This window comes from Megascapheus bottae, chromosome X (genome assembly GCF_031878675.1).
Source record: "Megascapheus bottae isolate mThoBot1 chromosome X, mThoBot2.hap1, whole genome shotgun sequence".
Taxonomy (NCBI): domain Eukaryota; kingdom Metazoa; phylum Chordata; class Mammalia; order Rodentia; family Geomyidae; genus Megascapheus; species Megascapheus bottae.
The window spans coordinates 16625105-16652570 of NC_143547.1; the positions used below are offsets into that span (position 1 = coordinate 16625105).

The window sequence follows — 27466 nt, forward strand, 5'->3', positions numbered from 1 at the left end:
CACCAGTGGCTCACACCTGTAATCATAGTTACTCAAGAGGCTGAGAACTGGTGATCAAGTTTCAAAGCTAGCCTAGACAGATAGCCCATGAGACTCTTATTGACACTAAACTACCAAAACAAAGCCAGAAGTAGAGCTATGGCTCAAATGGTAGAGTATGAGCCTTGAGCAAAATAAACTCAAGGATAGTGTCCAAGCCCTGACTTCAAGCCCCAGCATGACCACAAAGAAAAACAAAACAGAAAGGAAATGCATGTATATGATAAAACAATAACTAAAGATATAATCAGGTAAATTAAAAGAGTGAACAAGTTCTTTGTTAGCTCTATTGAAAAGCATCCCATTGCTCATTATGAAGATTTGGAAAGGCATCTAATCTCTATTGCTAGCATTGTCTTTAGAACATAAAAGCAATCTACCACACCATCTTAATCTCCAGTTGTTTCCATTCTGCTTCTCTCACCCCTGCTACTCATTCCTTACTTTTCTATTCCCCTTTGAAAGTCACTTATTTCTTGCCGAATTGCTTCTGGCTCAAGATTTCATTATCTGTATAGAGATGCAATTATGATTATTTTATACAATTTTTGGATCTCTAAATTGAGTAAGACCTATATTTCTAATTTTGACTGTACTCATTCTTAGGTAATTGAGATTTAACAATAAAGGAAGGAGAAATCAATGGTTATGAACCTGCCTCAGTAAAATTGGTAAAGTTTCAGGCTTTATAGCATGATGTCTGTAATTAATGTTGCACTGCATTTGCAAATTACCTACAGAGTAATATATAATTTTCTTACTCTCTTAATACATAATAAATAGTAACTATTCATTGTGATGATTGTTCTCATTACTTTGTGGTAACCATTTTAAAATATATATCTATAGAAAATCATCACACTATATCTCGAGTACCTATAACTTTTACCGGTCAGTAAAGTTAGAGAGAAAAGACGGAAGAACATGTCATTAAGAAGCTCAGAGTCATGTGAGAGGAAAAGTGCAACCTCAAATGGTCTCAGAAATAGATATATGACTTGCTGTGTGCTCTAGAAGAAAAAATATTGACTAGTTCTATTTACACTAATACAACTAGGGCATTAAAATACCTTCTCTGAGCATGACATTGGAGCTGAGATCTGAAGTTAGTACAGGCATGAGGCAGAAAAGCAAAGGTAAAATGCCTCAAACAGGGATACTAGAATGTATAATTGTTTGAATGAGAAGGCAGGCACTATCCTAAACAAAAGAATTCAAAGATTGGAAAGCGGGTCAATGAGGATATAAGGGAAAAATTCATGGCATCTAACCAAATGCTTGTAAAATGGAAAGTGAGTTATATTAGGTTAGACCCTTTTGTGTATTTTTTTTACTTTTTATTTTGAAAACAATTGGAAGGCAGTGGAATATTTTGAAGAAAATCCTACCATGAAATTTTTATTTTGAAAAGATCACACAGTTCTATTGCATAGGAGAGAAGAATGAAGGAAGATTAGGTATTAGTATGACTATTTTATTTAACACAAGAACCTGGATAGTATTTAGAATGAACTAGAAGTATTTACCTATAATTCCATCACATGGTAAGCTGAGGGAGGGTTTTGAGTTTGAGGCTAACCTGGGATAGCCTCCATATAGACTCCATATAGAAAAAATAAAGTCACATGGGTTATTACTAATTACATGAACAATATGGACATAGCAATGTCTTCCCCCTGGAAAAAGATCAGGAATATGGTTATCCTAACATAAGCCAACTTAACACTCTAGGAAGGAAATGGTGACAGCTGGAAAGAGATATTCACAATAAACCTAGAAAACAAAGACAAACTAAGCAGTATTTAGGATGGAACATGAACTGAACATGATGGATGTCCAGGACTAGTAAAGTGAGGTGGAGTGAAGGATGACACTTGAGGTTTTGTTACTAGATGAGTGATGTTACGAGACTGACAAGGGGACATACCTGAAAAAGCTCATGCAATTAGTGACAAGGAAAGACGAGGTTAAATTTGAGCCATCTAAGAGGAAGAGTAGTGTAGGAAGTTACATAGACTGATATAGAGAGGAAATTTTTTCATGTCTTCTGGTTGTCTTTTTTCTGTCCCTTCTGTTTTATTTTTTGGTGGTTCTATCCCCTGGGGAAATGACATGACTGTAAGTAATTTGAGGGCTGATCCCCAGTAAACAAGACTAGATCACGAGAGAGAAACGGAGAGAGAGAGAGAGAGACAGAAAGAGAGAGACAGAGAGAGAGAGAGAGACAGAGAGAAAGACACAGAGAGAATGAGCAATAGGAGAAATTATCAATCCAATATGGATTGTTGAGGCCAGTAATATGGACAATAGGAGAGAAAGCTTCACAGAATTATCTTCCTAAATGAATAGACATGAAAAAAAGTCTTATAAATAACATTATTTTGGGTCCCATTGCCATTGATTTGACCACCATATCCTGGCTGGGTCTGTTTATAGAACTTCTATACTCTCATTATGTCATATATTCTACAGAGTGTTAAAAATGTCTCCGTGAGATTCTGGCAACTACAAGTAAGGTTGAATTCATAGAAGACTGTGCACTACGTCAATCATAAGAAGTAAAGAAAGAAAAAAAGGAGTTCACATGATTCAAGGCACCAACTGTATCTGCTGTAATTGTGATGTGGGAGAAGTTTAAAAAGATTTAGAGTGATATTTTCCTTCATATAACAACATATTTAAAGAATAATCATGCAGGTGTTCATTGCAGCACTATTTACCATAGCAAAGATATGAAACCAACCCAAATGGCCTCAGTACATGATTGGATCAACAAGATGTGGTATTTATACACAATACAATTCTACGCTGCTGTCAGAAAGAATGATATTGCCCCATTTGTAAGGAAATGGAAAGACAGAAAAAATCATATTAAGTGAAGTAAGCCAGACTCAAAGGAACATAGGCTCAATGTTTTCCCTCATTTGTCATAATCAGTAGAAACCTTGGGCTCTCCTAGCAGAGATTTACAATAGAGCAAAGCCTAGATACATAAGGCCATATAGGATGACGCTAAATGAAAGGACCTCCAGGATATGGAAACAAGAGCTTTATCTTTAGTGATTGTTATTCTTAATGTACTGTTATTTCTCATCTCTTTTGTTGTCCCTTGGTTATTCTCATATTGTTACAGTATCTTACCTTGTTATCTGGTATATTGTATATATATTTATTTGTTCACTTGAAATAGGAAAGAGAAGGGGGAACACAAGAAGAGGGAAGGGGGTGGGGGGGAAATGGGGACAAAAACATGAGAAGGGTTATCAGTGTTTGTGAAATAATGTACCTTCCATCTGGTGAATATAACTGTAACCCTTCTATTAATTACAATAAAAAGAATAATCATAGCTGGGTGTTTGGCCTAGTAGTAGAGTGCTTTGCCTAGCATGCACGAAGGCCCAGGTTCAATTCCTTGGTACCACATACATAGAAAAAAGCTGGAAGTGGTTCTGTGGCTCAAGTGGTAGTGCTCTAGCCTTGAGAAAGTCCAAGGACAGTGCTCAGGCCCTGAGCTCAAGCCCAGGACTTGCAAAAAAAAAAAGAATAATCATGAAGGTATATTCCATATAAATATTTTCAATTAAAAATGGAATATTTCCCATACTTCTAAAACTGAACTTACAAGCCCAGTAGCATAGTGTCCTCCATGTCCCTATATGTAATCATTTTCCTATTTCATCTTTAGGTAGAACCCAGTAACAGCCTCAGTATTTTTTTAATCCAGTACTGGGGCTTGAATTCAAGGCCTTATGCTTGCTCAGCTTGCTCGTTTATTTGAAGCACTGTCACCTAGGCCGTGTTTCTAGCACTGCTTTGGGCTGGTTATTTTAGACAGGATACGTCACCATCTTTTCTGCCTATGCTGGCTTCAAACCGCACTCTTCCAGAACTCAGCCACCTGAGTAACTAGGTGTGAGCCACTGACACCTAGTGCTGATATCATGCTCAATCATTTTTAGCCAACTCAATAGATATGGTTGACTATAGATTTTGTGTGTGTGATTTGAAGGGTAAAATGCAGGCAATTACTCTACTACTAAGCTCAACTGAGCAGGACAATTTTAGATGTTTTTGTTTGTGTCAGTGGTGAGACGAACTCTGGGCCTGAGCGCTTTCCCTGAGTTCTATCAGTTCAAGGCTACCACCCTACCCCTTGAGTCACAGCGCCACTTCCAGTTTTTTGGTGGTTTATTGGACATAAAAATCTTTTTTTTTGTTTATGGTCTTTATGTGTGATATTTCTCCTGCCTGGATTACTCTCCCCTTGCTAATCTGCTTATACATACATATTTGCCCTCCAAATCACATCTTCAAAGCTCCATTATTTTTACAGAGAGCTTTCCCTGACATTTCTCTGTTGTGTTACTCCATCTCAAGTATTCTCACATTCAGTTAATTTTCTCACTGTGATTCTAAAAATCATGCTTATCTTGATCAATATTGCATGCTGAGCATCAAACACACAGCAAGGCATAGAGTAAGCCTCAAATGGATCATTTGTCAAATTAGTGTATTGACAAATTAAGAACAAAAATATTTCATTTATAGCTATAGAAAGTTATCAACAAGTAAAATAATGTATTGGAAATGACTTTTTAGCCAACAGAAATGACTTTTTAGCCCACTGATGACATCTCCTGCAGTTTCTAAATATATATTTTATCTCTTTTCAACTAGTTTCTAATTGAAGTGTTACTTAATTGAGTGGCATTGTTATAGTTCTTTTCTGCTCATCTATGATGCGAATTAGGAAGAGAATTCCATTTTGTAGAAGAATACTAAGTATAAAGTTCAAAAAAAGCTTAACGTGATATGTAGCAGAAAGCAGATTTCACATCATATAGAAATGATTGCCCCATGCATGTATAGACCAAAAGATGCTGCTGAAAAATAAAAATGTGCTCCAAAGGAAAGAAAAGTGTTTTAGGCTTAAATCAATTTTTATACTTACTGTTATTCTATTTTGCAAACATGATAGCAAAACAGTGATAATAGTTGTATCAAGAATTTCATACCATATCACTTCATTCCCGTCATGAATGACTTTACAAATTTCCATCACAATCTAAGTAAATGGTCTTCTTATTTCTGAGTAAACATTAAAAAATGTCAATAAATACTTTCCTCTATGTGAGAAGACTTAGAATATTACAAAAATATATTTTTCTAATTCAATATATGAATATGTCAGCATGTATTTTTCTAGAATAAAAAATAATGAGCTCTAGATTATGAATCAAATATGACCCCACTAACTTTTGAAAATATAGTGTTGAAACACAAACACTCGTTCACTTAGAAACTACATGGCTGTTTTGCACTTCATTGGTAGTGTTGAGTAACTCTGAAAGAGATTTTCTAACCTGAGAAACCAAAAAAATGCCATTTGTTGCTGTACAGAAAAAAATACTTCATGTTAAACATCTTGCCCAAATAGTAGATTTATGAGCTAATAAATCACTGAATAAAATGGAACTTTTATTTGCCTCAAATTATATCTTCCTTGCTTGAAAAGGCACTGTTTAATCGTACTGTGCTATGATTTGGTAAATAAATTACTATTCTCATTGCTGTACTTAATGAAACATTGGAGTAGAAATAGGAAGTGGAAAACTTCCTAGTCTCTAGTTTTTCAGTTTCTTTACCTGCTCAAAATGGATCTTTATTCTTTGGTAATATTTTTTAGACTAGAAAAGGAAATCATATTTTGGCCAGTACCAGGGCTTTAACAACTGACCTTCAGCTCTCACTTTGGCTTATTTGCTTAGGGCTAGTATTGTTACCACTTGAGCCATGCTGGAGTTCACCTTTTTGCTGGTTAAAGATGGAATCTTTCAGACTTTTCTGCCCATGCTTGACTTTTTTTTTCCCAGGCCTGGCCTTGAGTTCAGGGCCTGAGCACTGTCCTTGGATTTTTCTCAAGGCTAGAGCTCTACCACTTTAGCCCCAGCATCACTTCTGGCTTTTTCTAATATGTGGTACCAAGGGATCAAACCCAGGTCTTCGTGCATGCTAGGAAAGCACTCTACCACAAGGCCAAACTCCCGGCCCCCATGCTTGACATTTTACTACAATCATCATCCAGGTCCCACACTCCTGAGTAGCTAGGATTATAAGCACCTCAAATAACAATTGTTAATATTTACGATCATCAAATCTCTTAACTTTTTCCTGAACCTGGATTTGCCAGCAATATGCATGACCTATTTTAGTTGATATCCAAGTGGAAATATGAAGAACCCTTTCATTCATTTTGTTATTCTATTGTCTTTAATGTACTTGAGTATGCATTCCTTAGCTATTACGTAATTATTGCTAACTTCATCTTCTGTCCATTTAGGTCTACTCACTCATTCACCTCAAGCCACTCATACTCACTTCATTGCTTACACTGCTTTTATGAAATGATGCTTCAGCTTTATACAGTTAGAAAAAGTTCCAGGGTACAAGCCTGCTTAAGTGTCACACTGGCTAGTTCAGTGGTCACTAATAACCATTTTGATTAGTTCTACAAGTACTATTAACTTTGATTTCTTTTATTTTTCTCATAAATTTTAGTATCATAGTACAGTGACTTTTCATATTTTAAGCTTTATAGTTCATTCATCAAGTAAAATCCTAAGAAATTACCATGGGAAGTATGAACATGGGAAAGAGGCAGATGAGTGTTTAATTTTAGAGATGAGGGTAAAAGAGAACTATCGAAACATTCATCTTTATATGGGAAAAGGTCAGCCTTTTCCAGAATGCATGATAATTCTAAGCTTCTGGTTTCTATGCTTGACTGGATGAAATCTAAGCCAGTATTTACTTATATGATTTCATGTTGTAGATACAGAGGCCCACTCACCACATCTACAGAACAGAGGCCCACTCACCACATCTACAGAACAATGACAATCTGACAATCCTAGGAATGCTTTGGAAAGTTTCTCTCTCTCTCTCTCTCTCTCTCTCTCTCACACACACACACACACACACACACACACACACACACACACACTCTCTCACACACACACACACACACACACACACTCTCTCTCACACACACACACACACACACACACACACACACACACACACACACACACACACACACACAGAGTTTACCAAAGGGGTAAGAGCATTCTTAAAGAGGGTATTTTAACCTCTTTTTTTAAAATAATTTTTATTGTGATTAATAGAAGGGTTACATTATATTCACCAGATAGAAGGTGCATAACTTCACAAACATTGATACCCTTTCTCATGACATGTCCCCATTTCCCTCCCGCCCTCCCCCGCTTACCTTGATTTCCCCCTTCCCTATCCAATTTGAAATAAACAATTAAGCACATATAAAATATATCTGATAACAAGGTGAAATATTGTAACAATATGAGATAACCAATGGATGGCAAAAGAGATGAGAGATAACATAGTACATTAAGGACAACAGTCACTCATTATATGGCTTTTGTTTCCTTTTCCTGGAGGTCCTTACATTTAGTGTCGTACTATTTGGCCTAATGTCCCTAGATTTTGTTCTATTGTAAATCTTTGCTAGGAGAGCCCAAGTTTTCTACTGATTATGACATATGAGGGAGACTATTGGGCCTATGTTCCTTTGAGTCTGGCTTACTTCACTTAATATGATTTTTTCTAAGTCTTCCCATTTCCTTACAAATGGGGCAATGTCGTTCTTTCTGACAGCAGCATAGAATTCTATTGTGTATAAATACCAAATCTTGTTGATCCACTCATCAACTGAGGGACATCTGGGTTGTTAACCTCTTTTTTTTTGATAAGTCTCTCTTTGGTTCCCCTTGCTCATTTAGTGATTGGTTTGTTGGGTTCAGGGGGATTATTTTCTTGAGTTCCCTGTAGATACTGGATATTAAGCATTCGTCTGATGTATTATTGCTAAATGTCTTTTCTCAATTGGTTGTCTTTCTACTTTAGTATGCTTTTATCTGTGCAGAAACTTTTTATTTTTAGGTGGTCTCATTTATGGAGTCTCTCTGCAATCTGTTGTGTCCCTGGGATTTTGTTCAGGAAGCTTTTGCCTGTGCCTATGAGTTCCAGTGTCTCTTCAACTCTATTAAGTAGCAGTAAGGAAAAAAAGGCATATGTGGCTATTAGATCCAAACAGTATAAGAGCGAGGACTCAATAATTGCGTACCCAATGCTATGGACATGGTATTGGAAATATAAACACAACTACATAGACATAAAAATTTATGACTCTATAGACATAATGTTTTAATACATAGATTAATACATATCTATTTCATACAAATCCTCAGCATAATTTTAATTATGTTCAAAAATCTAAGTGCCAGTGACTGTATATATAGATTCCCTTCTTGAATAATTGTTTAACATGTCTTTTGAAATATGATATAAAAATCAATGTTAATAAATTATTTAATAAAAAGGAAATAGAGTTAAATAGAATGCTGCTTGAATATATTTCTTAAATGGAGTTCGAATTGCAGCTGGGTGCTGGGCGAGTGAAACTTGTAGTCTTTTCCAGATCTATTCTTTATAATTCTACTACAGTATTAGTTGTTTGACCTTGGACGGACAGATATAAAATTGGGAGAATAAATAAAGCTAAATAGCAACACTGTGGGGGAATCAGTTCTACCATTTCAATGTCTTTTTCTGTCCCAATGGCCTCTTATATTCTAGAGGGAAAAAAAAGATCTGAAAAGAAATTACATACTTCTTTTTTAGTGAAATCACTTCAATTGCTCTGAGGTTAGTACTAAGCTGTACGAGTGCTGCTATTTAAGTCCCAAACACACCCACATAACTTTAATATAAGATTTGGCTGTCAAGAAAGAAAGGAGGAGGAGGAGTGTACTGTTACTGAACTGCAGAAAATATATACAAAGGAGAACAATATGGTATAATTGCTTTTACAGTGTATAGATTCTGTAATCATGAATACTGTGACCAAGACCAGCTATATTTCAACATCGAAATGTCAGAGCTTAACATGAAACTTAGAAAGATCTCGGCTTAGAACCTTGATGTGCTCACTTGGCAACTAGATGACACTGGGATAGTCATCCTCTCTAGGCTTTCGGTTCTTCCTATGGTAAACAAAAAAAATAATGTGGTACCTATCTCACAAGGAGGAAATACAATTTAGCATAAAAATACACAAAAATATTTAGCCAAAAGTCTTCTATAGAACAAAGCATTAATGCATGTTTGATCTAATATAAATATTAGATATGTTCAGGTCAGTGCAAAAGCACCAAGAATAACTGAAATGAAAGCAGACATTATTTATAAAACAGCTATGATATGCCTGTGTATTAAGGGAATAAAACCAGACTGTGAAACTTCAGAGAATCTTTAGAGAGTTAAACATGAAGCGACAATGTTGTTTTGCATTATTTACATGAGACCTTTGTTAATGATATACAGTTTCTTCAATATACTCAATATGAAGCATATGTTCATCCAAATAATAGATATAAATCCATGCATTCAAATATTCTTTGGAGTCAGAGATCAAGATGGAAATCCCCAGAATCACAGAGATTTGTATCTATAAACTTGCTTATTTCATTCACATTCAAGGAGGTTGGAAGGGGTAGTGTCAGCTTTTTAACCAGAATCTTTTCATTACTTCTCCCTGTTGGGGTTGCAGCACATGCTGTGAGTGACCTCCAGAGATTCCTCAAGCTGCACGCAGACAGCAAATTGAAACTGAAAGCTTTATTAGACAAGTTTGTCTTTCAGCTGGTGGGGGTGGATGTCAGCCGTATTGGAAAAAATAAAATTTCTTGTGAAAGTGGGTCCTGACCTTGAAAAAAATCTCAGAATCAAAGTATACAATAAACATAAAGTACAGGTTCAAAAGAGAAAGACATATTTTACTTTAGAGAAAACTCAGCAAGAAAAATAGAATTTTTTTCATTATCCAAAAGGAAAGAACTTTTCTTTTGAACATATAGTAAGCAAAAATGCTAATCATCAATCTTAGGGTTAAAATATGCTAATCAAGGAAATGACTTTTCTCATCCTAATATAAGAAGAAAAACTGCCTTTGTACCTGTAATCTATAGTGAACAGTAAAAAAAAAGTTTATATTTTTATCCATATGTATTTGTGAGCATAAAGAATAATCCAGGGCAATTAAGGAGACATTGAGGATTAACTTGTTTTATTTCAGTATTATCTTCTTCATGTACAGTCACATGGCATTGCATTTCTTATTTTTAATGAGGGCAAATATTGGTGGTTTTTTTTTTTAGGCCAGGGCTTGAGCTCAGGGCCTGAGCACTGTCTTTGGACTTTCTCCAGGCTAGAGCTCTTCCACTTGAACCTCAGCACCACTTCTTGGTTTTTTTTCTATGTATGTGGTACGAGGAATTGAATCCAGGGCTTCATGCATGCTAGGCAAGTACTCTAGCACTAAGCTAAACTCCCGGCCCAAATACTGGTGCTTTGAAGTCATAATTATTCCAAAAATACTTGAATATATTATAATTTTTATTTTATTTGATTGTTTACTATAATGAAAACATTGATAGATTATTATTATTGATAATTTTACCTAAATATTAGGCTATCTAAATTATCAATGTAATATATTGATTATGGAGCTGAAAATACCTTGGAAATGAGATAGATATTTTGTTAGAAATATTGAAGACAATAAAGAATAAACCTTTTGAACTTCAAAAGAAAGATAGCATGCAAAGTAGTTGTTCTCAAATTGTATATCGAGACACAGTGAAGCATTTAAGTTAAGGAATGAGAAGGGCTTTAGATCAGTCCTCAAAATTTTCATCAAAGCATAAAATATTCCTCTTTGATAATGGCCATAATCTTTAAAAAAAACACAATTTACAAGTGAGATTATGAAAATAAGGCTATCTACATCTATATCTCAGTGGGGAAAAAAGAGGTAAGATATATGAAAATTTAAAATACCCATTGAAATTCAAACTGAGGATATAGAAGTTTGCATCCCAATTCTACCAATAAATACCTAGAAAAGCATGTAATCACTTAATTTTACTGGTACTAGGCAACTGTATTAGAAGACTTACTTGATCTGAGTCTTAAAAAATGTACTTGTTTGGCTGGTCAAAAATATTACTTGAGGATATGAGTACAAGTGATTACACTTGTAATCTTAGCTACTGTGATGTTAGGAGGTGATAGTTGGGCATGAGACTTTCATCTCAACTAACATATTCAGTGCAGTGGCATGTACTTCTGGTCTCAGTTACTCAGGAGGTGGGAGGAAACATATTATCATGATCAAAGGCAGGTCCTCAGCCAAAAAAAAAATCCTGAAAAATAACTAAAGGGAAATTTAACTAGGAATGTGTCTCAAGAAATAGGGTGACTGTCTAGCAAGCAATAGGCCCTGAACTCTATACTTTTACAGAATTTAAAAAGGTTTCTAAACATTACTATCATAATTGTAACACATGTCTTTGGTTTGTAAGATCATATGTCCTTGACCCACTTCTGGTATGGCTGCAATACACTCACTGTGACATGAGTACAAAACTACCAAAACAAAAATATTACCTGAGCTTTAATACATGTTTGATATTAATCTGAAAATACATAATAGCAACATACAAAGATAGGAAAAAATTACATATATTTAGTAACGTAATTGAATTAAAGGTAGACCAGTAATTGTAGAGCCAAATCCAATTCTGAATCCCATAATGGGAAAATGAAACAATGCAAATCAAAAATATTATGGCAAACACACTTGGGAGGGAAGGAGAAAGATGTCATTATTTAAATATTTTGAAAAGCATGTTTTTTGTAATTGACAGGCCATGGTAAGTTATTGTAGACAAGGGATATTTGAAAGATTATTAACACAATGAAAGACCATTGTCTAAATAAAAAGTGAGCAGACACATTCTATGCCTACTCAAAGGACTTAAAAAGTAACTAGAATGTGGCTTCAGCATCTGAAAGATAGTCTAGAGTATAAGAGCTAGGGTAGAACCCCACTTACTCTTCATAATTTAAGGAGAGAGTAGGCAGTTAACCTGCAGATTGCTTCTAGGAGAGAGAGGAAGACTGGAGATAATGGGAAAGAATGAATGACCTCTCAAATACTTTTCAGACTGCAATCTCCAAATCCACAATTCAAGAGTAAAACTGCTATAATTTCCTTTTGGAATCCACTTTCTTGGAGGGTAATGTTATAGTCAATTTAAAAACTATTTCATGCAGTTTTAAGAAACATTAGAATTTCATTTTCAAGTCTTTCTGTGTGAGCTGTAAAACTAGTTTCAGTGGTTCTAATTTTCCATTTTCTATTATGACAATGAACATTACTGTATGCACTCTTCAAGCAAAAGTCCTCTCTTCAAGGAGGTTAACTAGGATAAGAAGGTTATGGGAATTTTACTATAATCAACAATTTGTTTCTATTAAAATAGGGGATAAGAGTAATTGAAAAATCTTTAAAGCCGGGCACAGTGGTACATGCCTGTAATCCTAGCTACTCAGGAGGCTGAGATCTGAGGATCAAGGTTCAAGCCAGCCCCAGCACAAAAGAACCGGTGAGACTCTTATCTCCAAATAACCCTTAGAAAACAGGAAGTGGGGCTTGGCTCAAGGAGTGGGGTGGCACTGAGGAGCTTAAAGCCCCATAACCCACAAAAAAATCTTTAAAGATGAGAATACCTTATTTAGTTAGCAATTGGTGTTAATCTCTTCTTCCTCTTCCTTACACACACACACACACACACACACACACACACACACACACCCCATACCACACCACACATTGGAATTTCCAGGACTGATTTCAACAAGTATTAGAAATGATGGATTAGAGCTTCTCTTTGATTGCCAAGTCAGACCCTGAAGCACAGCCCTAACTGGACTTTAGTATCAAGTAGGAAAACTGACAAAGGTTAAAAGAGGGAGAATAAAAGGAACTGCATCAGCACCAAGTGAATAATTCACATCTAAATTGGAACTATCACTGTCTTGTATTTAACAATGATGCCATTGTTGTATCTTTCCAGTTATTCAAGGACCCTTATTGCCTATACAGAAAGATTTCCTTTTGATAAAATGGGAGCAACACTGGGGAATGTGTCCTCAAACAAGGTTTATTATGGTCATTTCTATTTTTTCCATGACACATGTTATTTTAAGTGGTCTCCCTTACTATTAACTCATTCAAATGCAAGTTCATATTTATCAGTTTATTAATTAATGCAAAAAGTTGAAGGGGGTTTTATTGTGATTCAAGGCTTTAGAATATCTTCAAAATCACCTAACCTTATTTATTATCCAGTGATTAAATTAAGGGGGGATGTGGGTCACATTTTTGTACAGAATCTGTGTATAATGCAAGAATCAACAAATTCATTCCTTCTCTAATGATTACTGCAGACAAATGAAGCACACTTCAATATTTATTTTCTCACAATTTAAGCCAAACCAATAAATAGCATTATGCCAAGATTGCATTAAGTTCAATTAACTTCAGGCTTTTAATTAAAATTATTAGAATGGTATTAGAATACTTGGTTCAGCTTTGATGAAAGAAGCAGAATTCAAATCAATAATCAAATAATTATGTATAAATAACCTATACCTTCAATACGCAATTTGAGTATAGTATTCACACTCCAATGAAGATAAATAAAATCATGTTCGATATAGGATTTACACATTAATAACACAAGTTCTGGAATCAATCTTGTCTTTGAATGCCCACTCTGCTTATTAGCTTTGCAACAGAGTGTTCATTAAACTTCTCTGGGTAGTTAAGTGATCTGTGAGTGGGCGAGCTCTATCTGCAGTCAGAGAAGCTACTAGGTACTCATGAGGAACTGTCCATAGAAGCCTAGTGTTTAAAGAAAGGCTAGTTTGCAGAAGATATGATACTGAATAGCTTACCATGTTTCCTATATGAAAGGTTATTAGATCAGAGCCATTCCCCTTCCTGTATTGTTCATGATGTAGCTGCTTTTAGTATATGATGACAGAATGGGTAACAATGTCAAAAAATACTTAGCCTCTGGCACTTTGAAGATAGAAAAGGCTGACCTCTTATCTACATGGCAGCACAACTGAGAAGAGAATGTATGATTTTTGACCTATAATGCTTTACTTTCCTAATTACACTTGAGGCTTGCAATCTACAAGTTTAATTATGTAAAGTGATAGTTCGATCAACATTTGATCAAGTAGAAATCATGATTGGCTGGTACTTTTGTATCTACATCATAGGAAATTGATTTCCTACTTACTACCCTGAGACATTTGAAGCAAATATCTTGATTTATCATACTGAAATTAGGTATGTCCTATATGAAATTTCTTGTTGAAAATGTTAAGTGGAGTTCTGTACAACATGAGTGTTCTCGGGCCCAGCAGCTTGTGGATAAGAAAGAATTCACATTGACATTTACAACCAGATTTACCAGCTCTTCACTTCCATCTGTCATGCAGGACTTCAGTCCTATGAAAAGTCCTGTTTTGTAGCTTGTTTTGAGCAGCATCATTTAAGTATGGCTATTTTCCCCCACGGTACTCAATTAACATAGAAGTGCTCTACTGGGCAAATATTGTTTGATTTATGTGTTATTCATCTCTTTGAACATGGGTAGTGAACATGATTAACTAAAATGGGGTTCCTTTGGAATTTACAGCACCAGATCTTAGAAATTTGTTCAGCAGTCAAGCAGCAGTAGAATGGAAGATGAACTTCTTCCCCATTCACCAGAAGTCTATGGCATAGTTTGCAGAATACAATCCTGGAACCAGCAGCATAGACACGGATATCAACTGGGAACTTTATAGAGCTACAAATTTCACCCACCCCTACTGAATCAGAAATTCAGAAATCGAAGTTTGACAATCTATTCTTGAAAGGTCTGGAAACTTTTATTAAGAGTTTTTGTACCAGTCCTAGGGTTTAAAATCAGGTCCTAGACACTCTCCCTAAGCTTTTGTGCTCAAGGGTCACTCTCTACCATTTTCAGTCATAGATCCACTTTTGGCTTTTCTGTAGTTAATTTAAAATGGGTCTCCCAGGATTTCCTGCCTGGGCTATCTTCAAACTGTGATCCTCAAATCTCCCACTCTTGAGTAGCTAGGATTACAGGCAAAAGGCACTGGCACCTGGCTCAGGAAATGTAGTTTTAAGAACCACTGATATATCAAATATATACCGAAACTTGCATCTACTTTTCTTTCTTTCCCACAGTGGAGTGATTTGTTTGTATAGATGGCTACAAAAATGCTTCCTGTCCCAGGATGCACAAACTTTTAAGATATTTCTGTGAACATCATATACAAAAGGTCCCATGCAGTCTTTGGGAAGATGAAAAGTGGGTGAAAGACTGAAGTTCTCCCGCCAACAGCTAGCTATCACATATTTGAATGAGACAAACTTAGATCCTCTAGTTCATTTTCAGTTATCAGATCCATGGATTCACATGGATAAGACCTAGAAGGACCATCAGATTAGTGCAGACTACTTGACATAGGAAGGGCAATCTACCTAAGCCCAGCTGTAAACATTCTACTATAGGCACATGATCGTGTGCGCGCGCGCACACACACACACACACACACACACACACACACACACACACACACCCTACCTAACGGATTTTTCATTAACTTCTGCCTCCTTGCTCAGACCTCATAGACCACAAACCTCTGGACCACCCTTTAGCATAGTCTCTAAGCCTGTGGGAAAGCTGTGTCCCTCACTGCTATATCTCAATAAACAGTCCTTGCCTTTGTAAGATCAAGTCCCACTTGTTTCCTTCCTATCTCCTCCATTTTCCTGACAAAGAGTTCTGCATTCCTAAGAAATTCAGCTTATACTGATTTGTTCTACATGGAAACATGTATCTCTTCTACTCCCTATACATTCATATGCCTGTTAAAATTAACAGTGACTACTGGCTAGCTGCCTCCATATCTGGAATTTCCGTTAGGTTCTTGGACAGAGAGATAGTGCAAGACACAGCAATAAAATAAAACAAAACAAAACATAGATTTTTGGAGCCTGACATACTTGGATTGGAACCCTGGCTCTCTTTCCAGCTGTGTGGCTTTTAATTTGGCAATTTCCTTTCTAAACCTTGGACTCTTTAATTTTAAAAAATGTTGCACGTACTTATATGTACTTTGCAATTATTCTGGGGTAAAAACATAAATGAAAAGAAAGCTATGCATGAAATAGAAGGGCAATAATAACATTATGATTAATTATAAGTTTGATTATATTACAGTAGAGTATATGAAATAATCACCATATACCAGAACTATATAACAAATTAGATTTTATAGGGTATTTATTACAAATAACTTCCCATGAGTGAAAAAGTCAGGAATAATAAAAAAAATCATTAATTATCATTTTGAATCATCATGTGAAACAGGAGAAAATGTCTTTGTTGAATAAAAGCAGCTTTGGATCTTACTGATTCCCTGCTGATTCTTTTTATGCAACCTTTGTGCATTTAACATTTTGACTTTATGTCCAGCTCTGTGTCAGTTTACTGGAAGAGATGAAAAGCCTATGTGGGGGAAAAATCATATCTGAGTTCTGCCCTGGATCCTACTATACTAGCTACCATGAACAGCTTGGAGCTGTGGCAGCAATGTGGAGGGAACGGAGGGGAGGGAGAGGAGGGGAGAGGAGGGGAGGAGAGGGGAGGAGAGGGGAGGGGAGGCAGAGCCATGCAGGAAAGTGGGAGTTCAGACACTGAAGGAGAAAGAAGTGCATCAGGTGTGTGTGTGTGTGTGTGCGCGCGCGCGCACACACATGTGCATGCACAATTACTGGAGCTTCATCTCAGGGCCTGGGTGCTGTCCTTTAGCTTTTTTGTTCAAGGCTGGTGCTCTACCAGTTAAGTCACAGCTCCACTTTCAATGCTGGTAGTTAATTGGAGATTAAGTGTCTCAGGACATTTTTGTTCAGGCTGGCTTAGAACACCAATCCTCAGATCATAGCTACCTGAGCAGCTAAAATTACAAGCATGAGCCATGGTCATCTGGCTCAAAAGAATTAGCTACTTCCACTGACCTTGGCCTTGCCCTCTACTACAGGTTTATTGGTCTGTTTGTCATTCCTCTACTTTCCTTGTCCCTCCTCTGGCTATTCTTTCTCTGCCTGGGATATTTTCTGCAGATAAGTACAAGGCTCACTTCCTCACATCATCTTTCTGATGTTCTTAAATGTTCTCTTAATAGCTTACCTGACCATACTTCACATAATAAAATCCCATCTTCACTCCTTTTCCCTGTCCTCCCTGCTTTCTTATTCTGTATAACTGTTTCTCAATTTTCATTGTGAATAAGAATCACCTATTGATTGTATTGAACTGCAAATCAAGATTCAGTGGGTCTGGAATGGAACTAAAGAGTCCACATTTTTAATCAAGGCCATTTGGACCCATCTGTAGATTCTGTTCTTTAACATTTATAATTGGAAGAACATATTTTTATCAGTTTATCATCTTTCTTTTCCAGTTAGAATATGCTTCATGAAAGGAGTGACTTTCTCATTCTATGCTTAGTCTTTAGCACCTAGTCTGATGCCCAATATGTAGAAGCTACTTCATAAATACTTATTAAGTGGATGAATTATATATGTTCTATGAATCAAAAGTGGAATTCTCACTAAAAATTTCCCTCTATATTGCATATGAATTATGTTAGGGGTTTGATACATTTTTTCAAATTCATCTATTGTATTACAATTTCTTATCTCCACCACTTTTTCACAAATTTTAATATTCTATTTTTAATATTCTATTTTTATATGTGTATATAAAGCATTTTGTATTTTTATTTATTTGCCATTAGAAATCTCTTCATTACATTTAGGGACACTGTTGGGGCCTGATCTCCATCTCTGAGGCCTGATTCTGGCTCAGCTGCAATTAAAGGGCTTTGGCCAGGCATTCACTCCTTGCATACCTCTCTTAAGGCATCTCTGTGTACCATGACTTGATTGAGCTCCCCCCCCCCCCCCCGCCGCCGCCCGCAGCTTCGCTGGTCTCAAAGCAGCGCAGGTCTCGCTGTGCACTTTCCTGCACCTGTCCTGCCCAGTACCTGAAAGCCCCACCCAGACCCTTAGTTGTAGCTCGGTGGCCCTCTTCCTATTTTCTAGCTTCCCCAGAGAGAAGCAACAGGACACTATGTCTTCAAAAGATTTTTGTGTCATAGCTTTGGAACCTTTTTATCACTTGCAGAGAAGTTAAACAGGTGCAGGAATTTAATGTGTAGAGTTCAAGAAGCATATAAAAATAACTGGAAAATAATCTCTTCATAGCAACCCTGGGCCTGAGGCTGAACATATTACAGACAACTGAAGAACAAACACCAAAAATACATAGGGATGACCTAGTCATATATGCTGAGGGAACCAAATATTACAGCTCGTAAATGGAAATAAACCATAATTAGTTGCATATAAACCCTAGTATAGCAAGCTTAGTGACACATGTTGACAAAAAATTCTCTTAATCTTTTGTAAATATTCAATGTTACCAAATCTAACTGATGACTGCTTAGAAACCTCAGCGGGCACATAAGGTGCATTGTCCCTACATTATACTGCTGTTTTAAATACTGGTATTGAATTGTTACTAGGCCACCTGACTGTAATCCTTCAGTTCATTGTACCTCTATTTGGGTGTGTGTGTGTGCTGTGTTGTGTGCATAAAACTAAAATAATCAGTTTCACCAGAAGAACCAGACTCAGGCTTTCCTGCTTCAATCATTTGATCTTCTAATAGTAAAAGAGAAAAGAAGTGCCTCCCTCTCAAATACGTTTTCAGTTTTGCCAAATCATAGATTTGGTACAGCAAAGAAATTTTCTGACTTTTTCCCTCTGAGAATAAAAACCAGCATTAAGATTTTCATGAGATTTTGTGCATCCATTGTATCAACAATTGAATAGGAAGTGGAACAAAAGACTGAAAATATGCAGTGAAAACAAGTTTGAGCTACAGCTAAATGAAGAAACATCCTTTCCCTTAGTTAACTTGAGGTTGTCAAGAGTTAATTTGTCAAGAGTTCATTTCTTCTTTCTTTTTTGTCTGAACTCAAAGTGAAAGAGCATTTGTTTGTTTTGCCAGTCCTGGGGCTTGAACTCAGAGTCTAAGCACTGTCTTTGAACTTTCTTTAGGGCAGAGGTCTACCATTTGAGCTACAGTATCATATCCAGCTTTTTCTGTGTATATGGTACTGAGGAATCAAATCCAGGTCTTCGTGCATGCCAGGCAAGTACTCTTATCACTAGGCAACACTCCTTAGCCCCTGGAAGAGCTTTTAAAATTAATTCCAAATGGGACAGGGAGAAGTACTAGAAAGACTATGTAGCTCTGTAGTTAGTGTGACTTTTTATAGGGAATACTTGAAAAATGTTGTCTAAACAATACACAATTCAATTCGATGAACTTAAGTATTCAGCATTATTAAATACTGTGGTGTTTTTGACTATTACACAGTATGCTCATTTCTGGACGCTAGGTGTGTAAGTTATTTTTTGTGTTCCTTACCAGAAATCATGTCCATTCCCAGAAACAAAGAAACTAACAAAGAAACCCTCTCAAGTTGACAATCCACTCTCAAGGAGCAGCCCATGGGCAATGGCTGGTTCTGTCAGGAAGACAAAGTCCTTCCTGCAGTTCAGGATATCTCTGCAAAGCTAGCTCAGCTTCAGGGTTCTTGTGAAACTAACTGAGGTGTCTGTTGAAGCCAAATTGCATTTCAGTCTCTTTCACCCTCTCCTGCCCTCTTTCTTCTCTCAACTTGTATTGTCAGAGAACACTTCTCAGTAAACCTTTGCTTCCCAACCCGTAGAGAGAGTTCATTTCCAAGGAACCCAGTTTATAATAAACCACTTAAAAGTCGGTCCCTATCTGCAGTATCAGAGAAAGTTTCTCCAACTTTTATATAGAGATATTACCTCATCAGAATGCTTTTGAGCAAATAGCTAAAGCAAAGGAGAAGTCTATGCAGTGTACTTACAGACTCGAGTAGTAGCCAGTCGAGGAGCGAAGTCAGGCTGCTTTGCTCTCAGCTCTCCAAGTAAATGGTTTACTGCCTCCCACTCAGAGCTCAGATCCTCTAACTTCCTCTTTAAAAGAAAAGTGCGCATGTTACTTAATTAACACCTTGAAGATAATTTAATTCGTTAAGTTATTAATTCATTTTGTGACTATATAATTGGATTTCTATTATACTTCTAATTTTTTCTGGAATTTCTTCAATGGAATTATAATTATTTCAGCCAACTACCCTACAAATATGTATTGATTTTTTGCTACATCTTAAAGTCTTCCTCCAGGCACAATTTCATGTGAAAAAAGTGGAGTGCAAACATTAGTGAAAACAAAACTAACAGAAAACCACCCTCTCTCAGCACTTGGCCTGACTTTTAAATAGTGTTTACTGTGGCTTCATATTGAAATCATCCAGACAACTTAAAAAAAATCTTAATGCTCCAGCTAACCCCTGATCAACTGTAACAGAATGTCCTGGAGAGAAAGGATATGAATGATCATACCAGCAAAAGACCTTTCAAGGTGGGGCTTCTGTTGTGTATGGCAGGAATGATAGAAACAGGTATGCATCAGCTGTCAGTCTTTACAGAAATGGCTATCAGTTTTAGAAGGTGCATCACCAAAGAAGTTTCCTGAACTTCTGAAGTTTCCTGACTAATCAGGGTGATGTTACAAAGCTGCAACTAGTTCAGAGCTCTCCATAGATTCTCTCAACTCTGTATATGGCCAGTGTGCTGATATATGCTTACCACAACTGGCTCTCTGTGGTGATCAGAGGTCATATTTTCTGTGTTTGCCAATTCATGTGGCATAAATACTCATATGGGGACCAATTTTAAATTACTAAGATCAAATCAGGTGACTTACAAAATTTTTGAAAAATCTAACAATGTGGGTTGGTTCCAGCACAGGAATCATGTAGATATTCTTTTCAAATGCTGAGTTCGATTTGGATTGGCTACCAGATAGAGAATATATTAGTTATACATTAGGCAGGATAGATTAGGGAAAAAGAAGCATAGTAAATGGCTGCCAGGAATTCAAAGAAACTGTAAGCTTCAAGCAAATACAGGAACTATTCATTCATCTACTTCCCTTAAGTTTAAGGGACCAAAGTTATTATAGGAGAAAATAAGGCAGGATAAATTAGGGAAAATGAGGCCTGGTGAAGGCAATTCAGAAACCAGGCATTTAGAAATGTGGAAGCACTAGATTTGCTTTAAGGAGAAACGACAGGAGGCCTTTATCTCAAGGATAAGCATCAGTTTTATGACATTCTTACCTGGAAAAATGCCACAAATATTCAGGAACTCAAAGTGTAACACTAGGAGTGTTTAGACCAATGATAAAACAGCTATTTTTGCATTACATTGAAATTAACCCCCCTGGCTTTATGGTACATATACCCTTAATGCAAAAGAGATGTGCTTCTCTCCTTTTGAGAGCAACCTACACTGTTAGTATGCCCCTGACTTTCTGCTTGTCTGTCTGCTTTGTCTGTTTTCCTGCTTGAATAGTCAGTTAAGCTCCACCAAGTTTTCTTACCAGAAATTCTTTTCCAGAAATTCTTATTCTGTGATCAAAATCAAGGACCCTAATAAAAAAACCTCACTTTTGGAGGGAAACTTCACAAACTCTCACCTGCATCTGGTAACATACCTATTTGAATGTGAAAAGCAGTGATCTCTGTCAGTTCTGAGCTGAGGCTTTTAAAAATGAGTGAAATTTATAAATTTTTCCCACCTTTGTATTGATGAGAAGCAGGGTCTAATGGTAAATCTCCAAGACTGCAAGGAGTTAAACCCTAATTGCTTGAGCATGGGTCTCATAATTGAGAATCAAGAGAATCACCTGAAGGCAGTAACAAACACTGATGACTTGGTCCTAGACCTAGGATTCTGAATATAGTAAGGCTTTGGTATGAGCTCAAGAATTCACATTTTAAACCATTTTCTAAGTAATGCTGTAGCTGATTGGTCATGACTAAAGCCTAAGTATTCATTTGTTCAAGGTACAAAGTATGTACCATCCGTGGCAAAATAAGGAATAAGAAAATAGGTGCTTACATAATTTACGATAGAACATAATTTTCTTGAGAAATGCTAATTTAGGAAAAGCTGTCAAAGGGATGCCAAAGCCATAAAGGATGGATATAATCTAGGTTTCCAAAATAACAGGCAGGAAAGCAGCTTGGCTAGAAATGCATCTGCTGGACTATCATGCAAACAATAAATAAGCAAACAAAATTACAAACACTGTTTATGCTTTGTTAAGTCAAAGAAATGATTTTTTTAGAATTGGGAGTATGTTACTAATACAGAGTCATTATTATTACAAACTTTACTAGTACATGCCAAGGGTTAATAGTGTTTTAACATATGTATATGCATTTCTTTATATTGTGGGGAATACAAATAATTGCACTGCTAATGGAGTGGGTTAAAATAAGTAACAGAAACTGAAGTTATGTCTGAGGTGTTTGAGTTAGAAATTACAAACTTTTTGAAGAGGTATTAAATAACCAGGAATGCTAATGAACAAAATATGATAACTGGAATGTTTTATATATATGTTATACACATGTTGTGGTTTAGTGCTAAAGATAATCATTAATGCAATGCTAATCATTTCAGTAAAAAAGATTCACCTATGTATTATAGAAAGATAATTTCTTCATCTATTTATGTATTGTAGAATATTAATGTTCAGCGGCTACTGTATGCCAGTCTTTGTAAAGTTACTAAGTTACAAAATGTAGATAATCTCTAAGCATACAGAACCATATGGAGAAAATAGACATGTACATAAGTTATTGACTTTGGGGGTAATTATAAGGATTTTAACAAGACACATTGGGGGCACAGCTTAATTCAGGCTGGAGAGGTCAATAGATGATTGTCTAGAATAATTAACAATGAGTTGGTCTTTAGAGATGGTTACAGATTGCTCAGAAAGAGGAGGTTTAAATGCCAGATGGAGAGATTACATCCTAAACAAAAAGAATATTGTTTAAAGTTACATAGACAAGAGGCATCTGGGCCCTTTTGAAGTTACTTCTTTATCCTGGTTAGCTGGACTAGAGTTTATAAGGAATGATACAAAACAGCCAGATCTTGTAATGTGAGGATATACGATTCTCTTCTAAAACCAAGGAGTAAATAGAGATAATTAGAACAGATGAGTGATGTGATGAGATTTGTGGTTTCCTGTGTGGAATTTTTATCAGAACATAGCAGAGATATATGAGTTGATAGATTTATGTCATCATAGTGAGCAAAGTTCTGGACCTGATTAAAAATGCTATCATTATACAGAACAGTAGAGGTGGTGGTGGTGGTGATGGTGATGGTGGTGGTGGTGTGTGTGTGTATTGTGATTTTGACCTGGGAAGAACTGAAAAGAATGTTACTAACAGATGCTTCTTTGTGTCTATCCTTTTCAGGATATGTATTTCCAGTTAGATTTTGTGCTGGCTAGAAGAACGTACTAACTTGTCTATTCCTTACATGATGTTCCCACCATATTGAATCTAGTGCTTTGTTATTATTTTTGCCTGTCTTTGGGCTTGAATTCTGGACCTTGGTACTATTCCTGTTGTTTTGCTCAAAGCTAATGTGTTATCACTTGAGTGATAGTTCCTACTTCTTGCCTTTTGGGCAGTTAACCGGAGATAAGAGTTTCATACACTTTCCTACCCAGGTTGGCTTTGAACCATAATCCCCAGATCTCATCTATCTAAGTTGCTAAGATTACAGGCATGAACCACCAGTGTCCAGCTGAATCCATGTTCTTTTAACAATGGGTGTTTTAGTAAATATTTCTGAATTAAACTGAATTAAAGTGCTGTATGAAGGATGGAAAAATGCTCAAGGACAGCAACCAGGCCCAGAGTTCCAAATTCCATGACCGACAAAAAACAAAACAAAACAAAACGAAACAAAAACACCACCACCAACAACAAAAATGCAATTTAATTAATGTCATTTAATGAAGATATAGCTGCCCTACATGTGCCTTTTAATTTATGGGAAATTGCCTAAATGTGCTGAGAGAAACAGGAGTGGAGATAAATGAATGAAGAGGGAGAGGAAACAGGGAATGTGACATGGATAAAAAAAGAAATAAGGGAAAAGTAAGGGAAATTGAAATTTGAGATTGATTTAAACATTTCTGAGGACCTGCCTACCTTTCTCCTCAGTAAGCTATGTAATCCTGGAGAAAGCATGCAAAGAAAAAACTTTGATTTCTTGGCTTATGTTCTACTTTTCTTTATAGTGTAACCACCTCACTTAATGAACTATAATGCTAATATATAAGGTATATATTAAAATTCATATTTATTTATTTATTTATTTATTTTGCCAGTCCTGGGCTTGAGCTCAGGGCCTGAGCACTGTCCTTGGACTTTCTCAAGGCTAGAGCTCTACCACTTGAGCCTCAGCACCACTTCCGGCTTTTTTCTATATATGGTACCGAGGAATCGAACCCGGGTCTTCATGCATGCTAGGCAAGCACTTTAACCACTAGGCCAAACTCCCAGCCCATAAAATTCATATTTATTTTACAAGCAAATTAACTACTTTATTTGGGACTCACCTGAAGAGTGTTCTGTACTGAATGTTACTATGTTGCAAGTATATCACTGTATAACTAAACAGGACAATTGATGTTATAATGACACCTCTAAATTACATTAGGATTTAAAATCAGATGTCCTAGAGTTGAGTCCTAATCTACGACTACTGATTATGTGATCCTTGGCAAAACAGACAAGTCACAGAGATTTATCTTCCTTGAATGTTGGAGGTAATACTATCACCAGCTTTGTTGGAGAAACTAAATGAGATGTTTTATGTGAAAAGAGCTCTGTGAACTGTAAAGTACTATAAAATTGTTGGTTAGATATTATGCACAGCTTAATGAAGCAAAAAAAGAAGATAGTCAATAAAAGTTTTCGTTAAAATAGTTATGATAAAATATTTGAGTGCTTAAAAGTCTTGGTTTTAGTTATCTAGAAATTAATGTATACATATTCAATATCACTTTTATTAATATAGAAACCTTGAACAGTCTACTCAGACTTATCTGAAGTATTATCTTATCCACTGTTCTTACTAGATGGGAAATAAAGGGTTACTGTATTTTCAAATACAGAAGTAGATTTTTAAATTTTAAGTAGCACTCCCAATATTCCAGGGTACTACAAATGGTCAAACAGTGCAATATACACAGAACTGTATACTTTTCATTTTAAAAATAACTTTTAATAAATGAGATCATGTTTAGAATAATTATAACATTGGATTTAGCTCCTAACAAACACTCTTGCAATATCTTTAGGAATTTTTTGTACTTTAGAAGTAAAACTGATATAATATTATGGAAATTCTTATGTGAGTGTGTGTGTGTGTGTGTGTGTGTGCATGTGTGCACGTACTACTAGGGCTTGAATTTAGGGCCTGAGTGCTATTGCTTAGCTTTTGTGCTCAAGTCTGGCACTCTACTATTTGAGCCAAAGCAATGTTTCTCATAGTTAATTGGAGATAAGAGATTCATGGACTTTCCTCTCTGCAATCTTACAGAACCCAGTCTCCTGAATAACTAGGATTAGATGCATGAACCATCTGCACCAGATTCTTTTGTTTCTTTGTTTTGCTGCATTATTTTTAGCTACTTTAGCATTTGCTCATGTATTTTGTTTTCATCCTTTTCATGAGACTATAAAATTCTTTTGGGTAGCAAAAAATGTGTTGGCTATAACAACCAATGTACTATCCTTCACATAATAAACTTTAAGCAAAGTTCAATAAAAGGCTATAAAAGATAACAATTGGCTACAAATACTAGCAATCTAAAAGGAAATTGAAGGAAGCCAAGGAGTTTCAATTCCAACTTCTTTTAAGAAAAAATATCACTGTCATAATAGTCATCAAGTCCTATTTTTACCAGACTTCCTGGATTGGGAAATTTTGATAGAAAGGATTCACATTTTACTGAAAGGGAGAAACTAACAGCATTTTCAATGACAAATTTACATTCATCATAGGCAACTTTTGCAGTTTAGCATTGTTGTCCATTACCTGTACTTGCTTAGAAATAGTCATTAACTACCAAGGCAATTATAACCAATGATGTAGAATACCATCCTTACAAAGAGAAGATATTAGTAACAAGAAGAAAATGGTTTTTGAATATATATTTGTTTTCTTTTTAAAATTTTATTTCATTATCAGAGTGATGTATAAAAAAGTTACAGTTACATTCATAAGATAGTGAGTACATTACTTCTTGGACATTGTTACCCTTTCCTATGTTTTTCTCCCACTTTCTCTCCCCCCACCTCCTCCCAAGTTGTAGTGTACATTTTCAACATATTGTCTTGGGAATATAACTGTTACACTAGTTAATCCTTTGTTCACTGTCTCATCATCTTGTTTTCCCCCTTCCCTTTCTTGATTCAAACAAACAAACAAATAAATGTTTATACAATACACCAGGTACCAAAGTCAGATTCAGCAACAACAAAGGATAAACCATAAGGGAAGAAAAAGAGACAAAAAGGCAAAACAAACAGTAAAGAAATAACTTCACATAGTACATTATAAACAACTCCAAGGATAAATCTCATGGTTTCCTATCCTGGAGTTCATTTCACTTAGCCTCTTCTTATATGACCATATGCACAGAGATTTTGAGCTAACATGCTCCTCTGCTAGGAGAATCCTAGATATATGCTAACTATTATAAATGAGGGAAGCTATGGAGCCTATCTTCCTTTGGGTTTGGTTTACTTCACTTGATATAATTTTTCCAATTCCTTCCATTCTAAATATAAAAATAAGATGACGTATTAAACTGAATTTGAGGATTTCACAATTCAAAATGTATTCTTGTGTCAGTGCTTGGGATATAATTAATATCTGTGGAATACACAAAGGAATCTAACTATGGCTATAAATACACAGGCACATATGGGATTATTGGAAATGAAACATCCACATTTCTGTCTAATGCATTTAGTACAAGTGAGTCCCAGTGAAAACATTTAACTAGGTCTATCAAGAATGACTGAACATAAATTGAGATTCTTGCCCAAATCTTTTCTTGGTAGAGAGCCATATTAGTAGAGAACTCACATTTCATTCTTGAAAAATTTGTTGTGTCTCAACTGCTTTATTTTGAATTGTAAGGTTTCATATTAGCTCTAAAACATGTCTCAAGAGACATGTATCTGGAGTGCTTATAAAAATGTTACTGAAAAATTTGTCTGAGCAAATAAAAAGGGGGAAGAAAATTAATAAATATTTAGCAATTATTTCTAGCATACAGCAACCTCATACCACTGGTAGAGGTAACAATGAAAACATTCTTTAAAGATCATTTTAAAATGC

At 35.9% G+C, this 27466-nt stretch overlaps 1 protein-coding gene across 3 annotated transcripts in view; it reads right to left on the minus strand.

The window, feature by feature from the left end:
* Dmd (dystrophin) overlaps nt 1-27466 on the minus strand; it is a 1999854-nt gene that overhangs the window by 680754 nt on the left and 1291634 nt on the right. For all 3 annotated transcript variants that reach the window (XM_090326714.1, XM_090326711.1, XM_090326710.1), the window contains one exon: nt 20041-20149. In XM_090326714.1, coding sequence (XP_090182840.1) covers nt 20041-20149 — 109 coding nt within the window. The remainder of the gene's footprint in view (nt 1-20040; nt 20150-27466) is intronic.